The sequence below is a fragment of the Silene latifolia genome, chromosome 7 (assembly GCF_048544455.1).
Source record: "Silene latifolia isolate original U9 population chromosome 7, ASM4854445v1, whole genome shotgun sequence".
NCBI lineage: Eukaryota > Viridiplantae > Streptophyta > Magnoliopsida > Caryophyllales > Caryophyllaceae > Silene > Silene latifolia.
The window spans coordinates 47,925,931-47,942,421 of record NC_133532.1 but is presented as its reverse complement, the minus strand read 5'-3'; the positions used below and the strand labels follow the sequence as shown (position 1 = coordinate 47,942,421).

Genomic DNA, 16,491 nt, shown 5'->3' with positions numbered 1-16,491 from the left:
TTCGCAAGCCGCTGAAAACTGGTGTGCCCATTCGAATGAAGGGAGGTGGGGTTATAAACTTCGATGTTAAATATGAGCGTCTCCCTACTTTTTGCTATGGATGTGGTCTCATCGGGCATGGAGAAAAGGACTGTGATGACGGTCCATATGAGGAGGAGGACCTAAAATATGGGGAGTGGTTGCGTGCGTCGCCATGAAAGGTCGTTAAGACTGCTTAAGAGGGTCATGGGAAAGCGGCAAGGGACTTGAGAGCGAGCTTTGATGCGTCGAAGCTACAAGATTCAGAGGATGCGGTTAACAGTATGATTAATAAACTTCAATCCATTGCCATTGATTTCCGTAAGAAGAAGGTGGAGTCTACGGGGGCTAGTATGGCTATGGGTGGGAAGGAGATGGTGGAAGGGACTGAGAGCTTGGTGGAGCAGGAGATGACAGGGAGAGTGATCGACATAGTGGAGCAAGGGCGTGGAGAAGAGGGAGTGGACAGAGGGGTGCAAGGGTGTCCGGAGGGTCTGGTAGGGGGAGAAAGCATGGAAGTGGCGAGGAGAATAGAGGGTGGCTGTTATGGGGAGACTGAGGAGCAACTTGGGGGCAGTGTACCCACAGGGTTGAGGACGGTTGTGACTGGGGGAGGTGATGGTAAGGGGGGAGTGGGGCAGGGCCGAAAGTGGAAGAAGTAGGCTCGTAGTGAAGGGGCAGGAGATGAGGGCACGGGGTTTCAGAGGGTGGTGTTGAATGCAGAGGGGAAACGGAACAGGGAGGAGGACGAGGGTGCGGATTTGTCCAAACGATCGAGAATTTTGCTAGACGGGGGCGTCTTAATACCTGAGGCGGAGGTTGACGGGTGTCAACCCCGCCGGGCCCAATGAATATTTTAAGCATCAATTGTTGGGGCTTGTGCAACCCCGACTCTCGAAGTGCTCTCCGTGATCTAGTGCGGAGGAGGCCCCGACCATGCTTTTCCTTTCTAAAACAAAATTGTGTGGTCGTGAAATGAGGAAGGTGCGCGAGAGTTTGGATGGTTTCTTTGGTATAGAGGTAGACAGTATGGGTCGCTCGGGGGGCTTGGCTTTCTTATGGAGGAAGGAGGTGGATTGTACTTTTATCTCATCGTCTGTCCATCATATTGATTTTCATGTTAGGGGGGAGAAGGAGAATGGAGGATTACTGGTTTCTATGGTTGGCCGACTGTGACTGATCGACATCTCTCATGGGAGCTCTTACGCCTGCTTGCAAGACAATCCACGTTGCCGTGGATATGCCTAGGGGACTTCAATGAAATTTTATTCTCTACTGAAATGAAGGGAGGGAGCAGACCACAGAGGCAGATGAATAAATTCCGAGCTGCGGTGGATGAGTGTGGATTGCGGGATGTACCGTGGGAAGGGTATAATTTCTCTTATGATAATGGGCAAGCTGGGGAGGCGAATCGACAGTGTATGCTTGATAGAGCATTGTGCACGGGGTCTTGGTCGGACCTTTTTCCTTATGCCAAGCTGTTGTATCGCAATCGGGAATGGTCAGATCACGCTCCTATCAAATTAGTACTCAATCATAAATTTTACGAGGAGGCTAAGGTGAGATCGTTTCGTTTTGAGCAAATCTGGGTGGGATCCGAGGGGTGTGAATAGGCGGTCATAAGGGGAGTTGAAAAGGGGAGGGGAAATCTTGTGACGGTCCTGAGAGAATGCACGAGGGAGCTGAAAGCTTGTAAGAACACGAGTATAAAACAGATAGGCCGGAATATTGACAGGAAACGTAGACAGCTGGAACAGCTAAATGAAGGTAACAGGGATGAGGAGAGTGTGGCAAGAAGGAGGAAATTAGTAGTAGAGATATCGGATTTGAGGAGGCAAGAGGAACAATATTGGAGACAGCGGTCTAGTGCGCTTTGGCTGCGAGATGGAGATAGGAACACAAAATTCTTTCATACCAGAGCGAGGGAGCGGAAGAGGAAAAATTATATCACTAAGCTTATCGATGATTAGGGGATTGTTCGAATGGGGGAAGAGGAAATTGGGACGGTTGCTATTAATTACTTCGAGGAGTTGTTTCTTTCTTCAAACCCGCGCAATTTTGATGATATTTTTGATGGGTTTAACCGAAGAGTGACGGGTCCTATGAACCAGATTCTGCAGCGAGACTATAGCGAAGAAGAGGTTGTTGATGCGCTCAATCAAATGCACCCTCTTAAGGCTCCGGGTCCTGACGGTATGAATGTGTTTTTCTACCAAACTTATTGGGATACTATTGGTCTGGATGTGCTTGATTCGCTCCTGGCAATCCTACGTGGTGACCGATCTCCGCAAGAGTTTAATAAAACTAATATTGTGCTAATCCCAAAAAAGAAAGCCCCGGATAAAATTCGGGATTTCCGGCCTATTAGTCTATGCAACGTGGTATATAAACTGGTCTCGAAGGTACTAGCAAACCGGCTAAAATAGTTTTTGGGAGAGATTGTCTCGGTGAACCAAAGCGCTTTTACCCCGGGAAGAGCCATAACTGATAATATCATGATAGCTTTTGAGATGTTTCACTACATGAAAGGGCTGAGGAATGCGGATGGGTTCATGACGATTAAGCTCGATATGGCAAAGGCGTATGACCGGATGGAATGGGCTTTTTTGGAACGGGTTTTGCACTCATTAGGGTTCGATAGGAGCTGGTCCGAGAGGGTGATGGACTGCGTGAAGACCGTCTCTTTTTCTGTGCTGATTAATGGTAACCCGTCAAGAGAATTTCGCCCAGCTAGAGGCCTTAGACAAGGCGACCCGCTTTCTCCGTATCTTTTTATACTGTGTGCTGAAGTCTTTTCTTTTCAAATGCGAAGAGCGGCTGAGATTGGGTCGATACACGGTATACGCATAAGCACGAATGCTCCGTCAATTTCTCATCTTCTTTTCGCCGATGATAGTTTATTTTTTGTCAAAGCCACGGTGGAAGAAGCGGATGCGGTGTCTGATATTTTAAGGACGTATGAAGCGGCGTCGGGGCAGCTAGTTAGCCTAGAGAAGACCACCGTCTCCTTTAGTAAGGGTGTACCGAGGGGGAGGAGAAGTATCATTGCAAATCGGTTGGGTATTGTGGAGGTCGAGGAGCAACATCGCTACTTGGGACTCCCAACGGTTGTGGGTCGTTCAAAAAAGGCTCTCACGGATATTCTCCGGGATAAGCTTAGTAAACGGCTACAAGGATGGCGCGGGAAAATCTTGTCTAGGGCAGGTAAGGAGGTTCTTTTAAAGGTTGTGGCCAATTCACTCCCTACCTATGTTATGAGTGTGTTCAAAATTCCCGTCAATTTTTGTAATGAGCTTCGGATTATGATGTCTCGGTTTTGGTGGAATCATGAGGATGGGACAAGGGGCATTAGTTGGGTGGCCTGGAAGAAATTGTGTCAGCCTAAGGGAGTGGGGGGTATGGGGTTTCGAGATTTCCAGCTGTTTAACCTTGCGTTACTTGGGAAACAAGCTTGGCGACTTGTAACGGAGACGGGTAATTTATGGGAACAGGTTATGAGAGCCTAATATTATCCTGATGGCGAGTTTATGACCGCGCAGCTAGGGGCAAACCCGAGCTACACATGGAGAGGATTGATGGAAGCTCGGGGTGTGTTGGAGACGGGAATGAGAAGGAGGATTGGGGATGGGAGGTCAACGAGGGTGTGGCGGGATGCGTGGCTGCCTGGGACCCATACGGGTTGGGTTATATCGCCGTGTGTAGCTGGGAAAGAGAACTTGAGAGTGAGTGATCTGCTCTTCGAGCACGGAGGCTGGGATGTGGAACGAGTTTCGAGTCTTTTTCTGCCTTTTGAGACGGATCGTATTCTTAACATTAGAGTAAGCCACCTTCGGCCCATGGATATTTGGTATTGGAATGCGGAGAAGGACGAGATGTACTCCGTTAAATCGGCCTATCGACATCTAGCCGGAGGAGATGGGATGGAGGTGAGTGGGTCCTCGGACAGAGTAAGGGAGATGTGACTATGGAAGAGGCTCTGGAACGTCCTGGTTTGGCCCCGAGTGAAGTTGTTCTTTTGGCAACTGTGCAGTGAAGCGCTAGCAACGAGAGCAAATATCGCGTCCCGGATTCGAGGTGATATCTCTTTTTGTTCCTTATGTAATTCTTCCTATGAAACGAGTATTCATTTGTTTAACAATTGTGGGGTTGCTCAAAAGGTGTAGGAGGGTCTCGGGATAGGGGTGGGGAGGGAGCTATGGAGTGCGAGATAAGAGACTGGGTGGAGGGGAGATGGAGGGAGCTTGGAGGGAGGGAGCATAAGCTCTTCATGCTGGGTTGTTGGGCGATATGGGAGCATCGAAACAAAGTTATATTCGATGCAAAGGAGGTGGATCCTTGGGTGGTTATTAGACGGGTAGGAGATGTCATAGCCGAGATGGAGGGACCGGAGCAGGAGGTGAGACGTGGTAGAAGGAGGAGGAAAGACGAGGTGGATAATGGGGGGGGGAGGAGGTGGCAACCAGCACCTTCGGGGTGCGTTAAAATTAACGTGGATACGGGGGTGAAGGAGGGAGAAGGTGTGAGTCTAGGCATTGTTTGTCGGGATGATAGGGGTGCGGTTTTGTGGGGCGTTTCTGATGCGCAGGATCATATTTAGGAGCCGCATGTGGCGGAAGCTGCAGCTGTGTTGGAAGGTGTCAAGGAAGCGAAGCGGCGGGGATACATGGACATCGTGGTGGAGAGTGATTGTGCACAAGTAATTGAAGCGCTCAACAAGAAGCAAACTGGCCGGAGTTCCTTTATGCTTGTCTTAGACGAAATTCTATGTGTTAGCGAGTTTTTCATTTCTGTTGTTTGGTTATTTTCTAGTCGGGTGAACAATTCCGTAGCCCACGCTTTAACTCATGTTTATCCTAGGATTTCTGGTAGAAGGGAGTGGTCGAGTGTCTTACCACCGACTGCGAACGATGCTGTATTATTTGACCTTTCGTTATTGAAGTAAGCCTTCGGGTTTTCCCCTCAAAAAAAAAAAATAATAAGATTTATCTTGTTAATGAGTGAATTTGTGATATTTTATTGTCATGTCATTGTTATCTTCAATGTTGTTAATGGAGTATGAAGTTTGATCATTTTTTTCTTCAATATTGGTGTATATGTGTAACACCCCGTATTTTATAATAATATTTTATTATCAAGTATTTTATTAAATTAATTATTTTGAAGTTTAATAATATATTTGAGAAATATTTATATTTATCGTCTTCGTTCTCTATTTTATTATTTCTCATTTTAATCTACTTTTGGAAGGGTTAAATGCTCGGGCACGATTTGACTATTTTAATTTAATAATTTATTTTCTATTATAAGCTCTTCTTGCGTTTTAATAAGGTCCAATCAAATTTATAATCAGATAATCCATTGTATGAGCTAATGGACCTAAAGCCCATTAGTTAATCCTCTTCTTATATATATATATATATATATATATATATATATATATATATATATATATATATATATATATATATATATATATATATATATATATATATATATATATATATATAATCGGGTTGAAACACTGTGGATGCGCCACGTGACGTTTCAACCTCAATTACAAGCATTAAATACGACAAATCATTAAATATGTACATAATAAATTTAGCATTAATCTTAGTAAAATATTAAATATAGTTTAATAAATTTTATTAATTAATTATATTAAATAATTACGGTTATTTGTTTCTAAATTTAATAAAAAATTATTTTTATAAAAATTATTAGATATAAACCATTACGATTTATGCGAAAAATGCTTTCAATTGACTACAACTTCCGTTATACTTATTGACATAATCCTATATCTTATTTTATATTTATATATAACATTTTTTTTTTGCGATATCTTATATCTACATATAAAATTGGATTGAAAAGTGTGGATTAGACATTTATCATCTTCTAATGGGTTTGGTAGAATTAAATAAATAAGTCAAAATAAAAATTAACTAAGAATTATGTATGTACACTATATATACATTGAATATGTGCATTTCTTTTTTGAAAATTATATATAAAATATTTGTGTGTTGAACATTGAAAATGTATACAAAATTTCAAAGAACAACTTTAAAATAAAAGATAAAACAATAAATGAAAAGTAGTCCAACCATGTTTTGACGGATTACAAGATGCATACATGATACATGCAACTCATTTCTATATATATGTAATATACTATTTGTTTACAATCACTTTTGATTGTGTTATAGTATGTGTATTAATAATGTAAAACTTACAAAATTATATATAGAATATTTTGATATATAATTTACTGTTCCACTAGAAATAATTTCCTCAATATTTTTTTTCAAATTTCTTCTAAATAGCAAGACGGTGATACGAGTGAGTGAAAAAGTACTATGTGGGATTCAACAACACTTGAAGATAAAGTGGCAAGCTTAGAATTATTTATAAACTTTCTTTTCTATAATAAAAACCAATTTTACACTCTTTACTCGCAGACGGTCACGGATGAAGGAGCAATTTCATAATTATATCAACGTGCATCAATATTGAAGCCATACAAAACACAAAGAATGAACCCACGTAGCCTAATCAAACTAGATTTGACATGATTAGTTAAAACTTTATTTATTTTAATGTATTGTAAATTAGATTTTGCTTTACTTTGCCAATATAAATAGTTATGATTTATGCAGTTAGTGTGTTTTGTTATACTCAATTATCAATGAATAAAGATGTATATATGAAGATTAAAAGTTTTTTTTTTTTACATACAAGCGTAGTAATAATTTTAGGAAGAAAAAACAATAAAAGAAAAAAATAAATATATTTATTTTTTGAGAAAAGAAAAAATAAACTATATTTATATATTGTGTTTTTATTTTCAAATTCACGTTCTTTTAATCAGCCCAAATAATTTTGTATAGAAATAAAATTTTCATTTGTAATAAAGTGGACAAAGGTAGATGAGTAAGTTGGCTTTGTACACGTGAATATGCAAAAAAGTAATAACATAAAAACCACTAGGTTTCAAAATTATAAATTTCTTTAAGAAAAAACACTTTTAGACAACATTTTAAAATAGGACATTTATCAAGAAGGATAACAGAACTTAGCTTCTACTTCAATTCAAAGTTCAAACCTATACAAAAAATACATGAGGCACATTTTGAAAATAAGTGAATCTTGATGTCCTCGATCAATATCAAATTGTAAAAGTAGTATTTTTTTTTTTTGGTAGAAAGAAAAAGTTAATAGTATGAGACTTATAACACAATATTATATTAATGTCAAATCATAAAGCAGCATAAAAAAAGAGTAAAATAGGAAACATAAGCAATATTTTCTTAAATAATAATTCTTAGAAAAAAATATAAAATACTCCATACTAATACAAAATTAAATAACTTTACATAAGTTTCAAATACATTAAAAATATAATAACAAATTATTAAAACTGACCGTGCGAAACACGAGATACTACCTAGTATAAATATAAAACCTAACCTAGCAGACAAGCTGCTCCTTTGTTTTCTCACGTAAAGTGCCGCACGGCCTCTTCCTCCTTTTTCTCTTTTTGTTATCTTTTCTTCCTTTGGCTCCATTGTTTTATATCTTTCTTTCTTCCAAACTCATACACAAATTATATTTTCACAATCCTTGCTCTTACCTCTACAATATATTTATCTCCAAATAATTTTGTGGGGATTATTTGTATGGACCTTTAGACCTACCTTTAAGGTCTCTTATTTTAATGAGTAAAGAAGAAGAAGAGTCTTTCATGGCGTTTTCAAGGGTTTTGATTTGTGCCTTTCTTTAAAGTCGATTTTTGGGGCGTGGACACGTGTTGGAGACAACGCTTTGTTTTTTTGGGGAAAGGTAAGCTTCTCATTAAAATTAAATGTCCCATTACAAACAATATCACCATTCAGAATACTAACCGTACATTAGGTCTTCTGAATGTGATCAAGCCAAACTAACACATTTGCATTTCGAGTTTTAATATCACATTGTCTAAGTCTCATCTTAACTTCTTCCTTCACCCTGTCAACAAGGACTGGTGGACGCCATAGAAAGCCATCCACTCTGCTAGTATTCCTCATCTGCCATAAATGATACATCAAGGAGGCTAATACCACTGCAATCACCATCTTCTTGCAAGCAGAATGTTGCCTCCAATTGATCATCCACTGTATACGCTGCTTATCAGGAAGCTTTATGTTACACCATGTACTGATGCAATCCAGACACTGTTTGCTGTAATAGCATTCAAAGAAAAGATGATTATGATGCTCTTCTTGAATGCCACATAGGAAGCAACTGTTACTAGTAAGAATTTTCATCCTACACAACCTATCTTGCGTCAGTAGTCTTTGTTGAGCCACTAACCAACATAGAAAAGCATGTTTAGGGACAATCCGTCTGTTAAGAACCCACGGATACCAAAGGACTTTCTCTCCATCAGGTTTCAACCAAGTATAACCAATACTAACTGAATACTGAGCTAGACCATTCCCACCAGTAAAAAGTTCTTTAAACTTGTCTTTAGCCTGGCAGACTTTCCTCCATGCCCAACTACTACCCATTCCAGGTTTATAACTCATCCAATCATTCTGTTTAATATACACTGCGTGCACCCATCTGACCCACAGATGGTCTTTCTTCTGAGTAACCCACCAAGCATATTTGCCAATACTGGCCATGTTCCAGAGATGCAAATCCTTGAGTCCCAAACCACCTTGTTTCTTTGGTTTACATATCTGCTCCCATGAGACTAGAGCAGGGCTTTCACGTTGATCAGTTCCATGCCACAAGAATGCTCTGCAAACTGCCTCAATCCTGCTAAGGACAGCTTTAGGAAGAATAAAAATCCTACTCCAGTAGCTATGCAAGGTAGACAGAACTGCCCTTATTAAAACTATCCTCCCTGCATAAGAAAGTTTACGAGAACCCAGGCTCCTGATTCTATCCACCACCCTCTCAACAAGACAAGTACAATCCAGAATAGAAGGCCTCTTAGGTGAGACATTGACTCCCAGATATTTGAATGGGACAGTCCCTCTTTTAATCCCAGAATTCTGCTCAATCTCTCTTACCATGTTAGCATCAATCCCATTACAGTAAAAATTAGATTTACTCTTATTCATAATAAGACCTGAAGCTTTAGAAAAATACTCAAAAGCTTTTAGCATCAAAGTAATGGAAGATTTATCACCTTTACAAAACAAGATCAAGTCATCAGCAAAGCATAAATGAGTAAGTTTCACCCTATTGCAGAGGGGATGAAACTTAAAACTCTCCATCTGTTGAACTACCCCTAAAAGTCTGCTCAAATACTCAAGACAAATAGTGAATAAAAGAGGAGAAAAGGGATCTCCTTGTCTAAGCCCTCTTTGTCCCTTAAAGAATCCAAAAACATTGCCATTAAGAGCCAGAGAATAAGAGGGAGTAGTCATACACTGTACCACAATTTGGATAAACTTAGGAGGGAAACCCATAGCCTCCATCATATCAGTCACAAAGCTCCATTCAAATGAATCATAGGCTTTTTGAAGGTCAAGTTTCATCATGATTCTAGGTGAACAACTCTTCCTTTTGTATAACTTAATCAAATCTTGGCAAATCAGGATATTGCCTACAATGTCTCTTCCTTTTATAAAGGTACTCTGAGATGAGCTGATCACATCAGGCAGAACCTGACTAAGCCGTGCACAAATCACCTTAGACAGGCATTTATAAATTGTGTTACAACAGGCAATTGGCCTGAATTGCAACACACTATCAGGAAGCTCAATTTTAGGGAGAAGGGTGAGGATAGTATTGTTGCATTGCTTTAACAGCTGGCCAGAATGGAACACCCCCTTGACAGCATCAATCACATCAGGACCAACAGTGTCCCAATTATCTTTAAAAAACTGACTAGTATAGCCATCAGGTCCTGGTGATTTGGTACCTGGAATGGCATACATAGCCTATTTTATATCTTCACCAGTGACAAGAGCTAGCAAAATGTCACAGTGTGCCTGAGTTAAACATTGCCCATATGCCACAACCCTCTTATTAAGGGAGGTAACCTTTTTAGAAGTTCCCAGCAACTCTTTATAATAATTCTCAAATGCTGCCTGGATAGCATCAGAGGTATCACACAAATTTTGATCCATATCCCTGATTTGAAACACCCTATTTTTTGCCCTTCTTATTTTAATCCGTGCATGAAAATAAGAGGTGTTATCATCCCCAGATTGCATCCACTCACATTTAGCCTTTTGCCTCAGGTATTGATCTCTAGCAACTTTGAGGTCAGCAAGGTCTTTAGCACAGTCCTTTTCAGACTTACACAAATCATCATTGAGGGGGTCTTTAACCAACTGAAGTTGAAATTGCTGCAAGGCAATCTCAGTGATGTGGGTAAGGTTCTCAATGTCCCCAAAATGCTCCTTATTCAATGTTCTCAAACCATTTTTCAAACCCTTCAATTTTTGAACCACTCTGAACATAGGGGTTCCAGAAATCTCCTTACTCCAACCATTCTTAACAATGCTATCATAATCAGGGGCTAATGACCACATATTGAAGTATTTAAAAGGGGAACCTCTTCTAATCACTTCCCCCTCTAAATGCACAAGCCCAGGGCAATGATCAAAAAGGCCTTCAGGCAAATAATGCACAAAACTATCAGGAAAACTAGCCACCCAATCCACATTAACTAGGACCCTATCCAACCTGCTATAAACCTTTGTGCCATGTTCATGTTTATTAGTCCAGGTGTAGAAAGACCCCTTGGCTCCAAGATCTGCTAATTGACAGTCCTGAACCACCTGGGAAAGAGGAGCCATCTCAGCATGAGATATAGGAGCCCCCCAATTCTTTCATTGATAGCCATGACTGCATTGAAGTCACCTCCAACTATCCAAGGCCCTCTCACAATCTTACTATATTTCCTTAGACTATCCCATAGAGGATGTCTGTCAGCCTGCTTATTCAAACCATAAACAACAGTAACCCAAAAATCCTTCCTCCTTGCTTTATCTAGAGACAACGCTTTGTTGGTCGTTTTCTTTATGGAGTTTTTCATTAATTGTTAAAAAGGTAACTAGGTGTTTTCTTTTAATTGTGTTTATGCCAATTGATATAATTAATATGATTTAAAGATTGTCTTGTATGATTGGTACGTGTTAGATTGTTTATTATCATGTTAATTATGTTTTCGCGTGTTTGTATATGTTTTAATGTATTAATTATATATCGTATGTTGGTTATATGTTTATTATGGGTGTCATGAGCGCAATTAGGATTTATGAATAAACCCTAGTGGCGGCATGATAGGCGGCCAAGGGTGCTCTCCAAAGTTATAGGTAAAGCTAGTATAACCTTGATGATGATTCATGTGTTATAGCTAAAGGTAATACAACTTTGGGTAGTTACTCTAGTTATGGCTGAAATAGGTATAACCTTGGAAATATGATTCAAGGTTATAGCCGAAGCTACTATAACATTGAAGTACGAGTCATGGTTATAGCTGGAACTAACATACCCTGAGATTTATGGCTCAAGGTTATGGTTGGAACTAGTATAACTTTGAGGTTCGTATATATCAAGGTTATAGTTGAGGTAAGTATAACTTCAAGTCGTATATGTTGAAGTTATAGTCGAGGTTACTATGACCTCGCATACAGAGTTTATGTTATGGTTAGGGTTACTATAACATTGAATAATTAAAGTAAAAGTTATAGCTGAACATTAGTTGCTTATACTTGTTTCATATGTTGTATTATGTTCAACGTGATATGTCCTCGTGTTTGCATATATCTTTGGTTACTCTTGTTCATATGGTAAGTTGGGTAGTCAGTTATACTATCTTATGAGTTGAGTCGTGATGTTGTTCACGCATGTTAGTACAGTCAGTTATACTGTGCATTTGTTTGTTGGTTGGTTTGAATAGATGACGGTAGTGTCAGTTGTATACTATCGGAACGAACAAATGCTACCCTTCGGGGATTGGTGTATTGTCTATGGTCGAGGGGGTAACAGAGGCAGTGCGTTATACGCTCTGTTCTCCGAGTGTCGTTCGGTGTACAGTTATTGCACCGAGAGTCTGGCCAAGTCTTAGACATATAGGCAGTGGTTATACGCTATACATAGTACCTTGGAGGCAGTGCGTTATACGCTCCACACCGATGGAGGCAGTGCGTTATACGCTCCATCAGCTAGAGGCAGTGCGTTATACGCTCTAGCAGTTAGAGGCAGTGCGTTATACGCTCTAGCAGTTAGAGGCAGTGCGTTATACGCTCTAACGACGTTCGCTCTATTCGGCTATGCTTTGATGATAGCTTTGTGCCTTTTGTTGCTGTGGATTGTGTGTCGCCATGTTTGCTATGCTTTAATGCTAGCTTTGTGCCTTTCGTTGATGTAGTCGTTTGTTGCTACTGGTCTTGTAAGTGTTCATGGTCTAGTGGTTGCATATGGTCTAGGTTTGCATGATTGCATTCGTTCAAAGTTGATAAGTCATGGTAAGCTTTGTTGGGTTTTTCATGAGTATAGATGATCTCACATGTTTACTGTTTTTACATTTCATTTGTTAATGATTGTTGATTATATTCAATTGTTGTAAACATGACTGGGAGAGTATCTAGTTACTCCCGACTGAATTGTCGACCCCCTTCTCAGGTTGTTCAGGTCGAACGCTTGTTGCTGACTTGTTGATGCTTGCTTGGGGAATGTGCGAAGCGAGCTTAATAATAAAATAGGAGTTTGCTTTATGTTTTAAGAACCTTCGAATAATGTATTAGTTATTTTGGATTTAGTAGCGAACCGGATTGGTCAGGTGTTTCCGCCACCTTGACCCTTTTATCAGTATCGTACTCTGATATTTACTTTATATAAGTTTTCCTCTTTGTTTTATAATCCGGGTTGTTACAATATGTTTTCCAGTATAGTATACATGCTTGAATATAAGTCTGCATGTGTTAATGTCTATATTTTTGGTGACAATGTCACCCTGTCAACTATGTTAGTTAGAGATTTTGCAGAAATATTAATGTAGAGATTTTGCAGAAATATTAATGTCCATACTTTTAGTGCTAATGTCACCATGTCAACTACAACACAACATATCATTAAAAGACACATGTTGTTGTATATCTAATTAATGTTTACACTTATCGTCATAATGTCACACTGTTAAAAATCTGTTGTTGAAAACTTAGGACACAATATTATTATTATTATTATTATTATTATTATTATTATTATTAGTAGTAGTAGTAGTAGTAGTAGTAGTATTGTTCATAAAACATTTTTTTTCCAATTAGGTTATTATTAGTTTTTTTGGTGCAATTAGGTTATTATTAGTATTAGTATTATCATAGAACATTTTTCTTCCAATTAGGTTTATTGTAATATAAATCAATGATAAGATTTTCTATTGTAATATTGACGATGGTAATGAGTGAATATCTTGTTGTCATCTTATGGAGTGAATGTTATCATTTTTTAGTATACGTGAAAAATAGACGAGTGATGGAGTGTAGTTTTTGATGATTCTCAACTTGAATATAGACGAGTGATGACGATGAGTGCTTGAGTGCAGTAAAGTTATTATTATACGTCCATATGTTTGAATATGTTTTCGTATATCTAATAAATGTTTGTATTTTTGGTCCTAATGTCACCCTGTCAACTTGCACAGTTACAAATTATTCAAAGTCACATTTTCTTGTATATCTAATGAGTGTATATATCTAATGAATGTCAACTTGTATGTATATTGTATACCTAATAAATGTCAACTTGTCTGTATTTTCTTGTATAACTAATGAATGTCTCTACTTTTGGACCTAATGTCACCCGTCAACTTGCGTAGGTACAGATTATTCAAAGTTATTATTGGGGATACAAGCAGAAAAATGGGAATTTATTTACGAGAAATATAGGAAACACTCACAGACTTTGGATTTAAGCATTAGGAAAGCAACATCTCGCAAAGCGAACGCGCCTGACACAATATGTTACCATATGGCAGTATAATGGATAAATATGTAAATAATATGTTTTCATTCTTGCACAATATGTTATCATATTCAATTTGGTAACATAATTGATAAATATGTAAGTAATTGACATTTTTAGTGTATTTCTTATGCCATTGTAATTTACAATTAATGTTTTCATTCTTGCACAATATGTTACCATATACAATCTGGTAACATAATGCATAAATATCATGCAAACAACTGAAATTTTTTTGTCTTTCATATGACAATGTATTTTACAAGTAATGTTCTCATTCTTGCACAAACTGTTACCAAATTGAAATTGGTACATTATGTTTAAACATGTAAACACCTATGGCACTCTATATGTTAAGTAGTGTTCACATTTTTTTCGTTATGTTAGCATTATAAAAAGTGAATCACCTATGACATTGTATATGTTGAGTAATGTCTTTATTATTGCCCAATATTTTAGTTGAAACATATTTCAGTCCGTTACATGAATATTTAATTGATCAATAGATTGGTTACAAAGTATTTTTATATATAAACAAATGGACTCGATATGGTGACATTGTTTCTGTTCTTTAATCAAAATTTCATCACAACTAAATATGAGAACAATTTTAAAATTTGATATAAAAAAATGATACAAAGTTTAACAAAACATACGCCATTGGACGAAAAAATGAACCAAAAATTGTAACAATCAAACTAAAATTAGTAACATTCACCAACAAAAATTCAATAATAGTAATGAAAATTGAATTTACCGAAATTCAAAATGGAAAAATGAACTAAAAATGGGAACAATTTTAGAATTTGATATAAAAAAATGATACAAAGTTTAACAAAACATACGCCATTGGACGGAAAAATGAACCAAAAATTGTAACAATCAAACTAAAATTGGTAACATTCACCAACAAAAATTCAATAATAGTAATGAAAATTGAATTTACCGAAATTCAAAATGGAAAAATGAACTAAAAAATGGTAATATCAAACTAAAAATGTAAAAAAGAAAAAACATATCAAACTAAAGATGGTAACAATCATTGATTTTGTTAAAACTTTTGACAAAAAATAAACAAAACACAAGAACACGGCAGTTCTTCATCGTACCAACAAAAAATTAACTCCAAACATTGAATCTAAAAATAAGACAATTGGTGGTGTCCTCCTTGTTTCTCGTTTGTTTTCCATGTTTTTAATAAAAGTAATATTGTTGTGGTTTTTTGTTAAGTTGTTAGGATGAAGAAAAACACGGGGTTTGAATTTATGATTTGGTTCAGGAAAAATGGGTTTCGTTTTTTGCTGCCACTTTCTTTGCCATGTTTATAATTATTGTGTTAATGTTTGGATTTGTAGTTGATTTGTAAGGAGACGAAGTCGGGTTGTATGAAGTTTTGGGTGAAGATTTTGAATTTTGGAATTTGAAAAGAGAGAAAAATGAGATGAAAATGAATGAGACGATAAAAATGGAGGGTTTGTTAGGTTAAATGTGCGTTTTCAACAACCCACAAATTGTGTGGTAGAAGAGCAGCCTTGGAAAAGTAATAAAATGAATTTTTTTAATCAAAAATGTCATTTCAATTCCTTACTTGTCAAGTCACCCTCTTTCCTACACTATTTAACTATTTTCTTCAATATTTACCAATATTGAAGAAAAAAATGATCAAACTTCATACTCCATTAACAACATTGAAGATAACAATGACATGACAATAAAATATCACAAATTCACTCATTAACAAGATAAATCTTATTATTTGATTTGTGTTAAGATGATAATAGTGCAGACTTATATTCAAGAATACATACCTTTACTCATTGTGTTTTCCGTCAAAACTTGATGAATTATGACATCATTGTCATTTTGATCAGTAAGGGCACCATCAACTTTCTCCATCGTTTGATCCGTTAGGGCACAATCAACTATGCCACCACCCGTCATTTTTGTTTGAAACAAATTTTTTGAATGTTAAAAATGTAGTTTTTATGAGATTTTAATGTGATAATGGTAGAAAATAGGAAGGAAATGAATGGAAATTGGTTTATGCAGATGGAAGTAGTGATGATGAGATAAAAATATGGAGCATTAAATGCTAGAGAGCGTTTATGTCAAATAATTGCCAATAAATTAATGGGCCAAGTACTGATATGTACAACCTTCCATTAATGCTCAACAGTGGCTTATCCCTTGCTTGTTTTCCCGACCTGCGATTAATATGGTATATAATTGACCCGTCGCAAGTTTGCGACGGGTATCTCCGTCATAAGGAAGAATTTGTGTTTGCAAAAAATATGATACTATTCGACTCGTCACAAGCTTGTGACGGATACCTCCGTCACACGCAAGACGGATTGTATGAGTATAGTTCAACATTGTGAATAAGTTGTGAAACGCATTCTTCATAAGCTAAGGTAGTGAAAATTCATAAATAGCTCTTCTAGAGTTCTAGCTACACCTCTGTCCTTAACAAAGTGTAATTGATAAATCATTACGAAAACG

The 16,491-nt window shown here is 37.5% G+C and overlaps 1 protein-coding gene and 1 pseudogene across 1 annotated transcript; both read right to left on the bottom strand.

Annotated features, from left to right (window-relative positions):
* LOC141592147 (uncharacterized) overlaps positions 1-16,491 on the bottom strand; it is a 272,781-nt pseudogene that overhangs the window by 6,763 nt on the left and 249,527 nt on the right.
* On the bottom strand, positions 9,957-10,820 carry LOC141590056 (uncharacterized). Its single transcript, XM_074410671.1, has one exon. It carries the CDS (start codon positions 10,818-10,820, stop codon positions 9,957-9,959), a length of 864 nt encoding a protein of 287 aa, XP_074266772.1.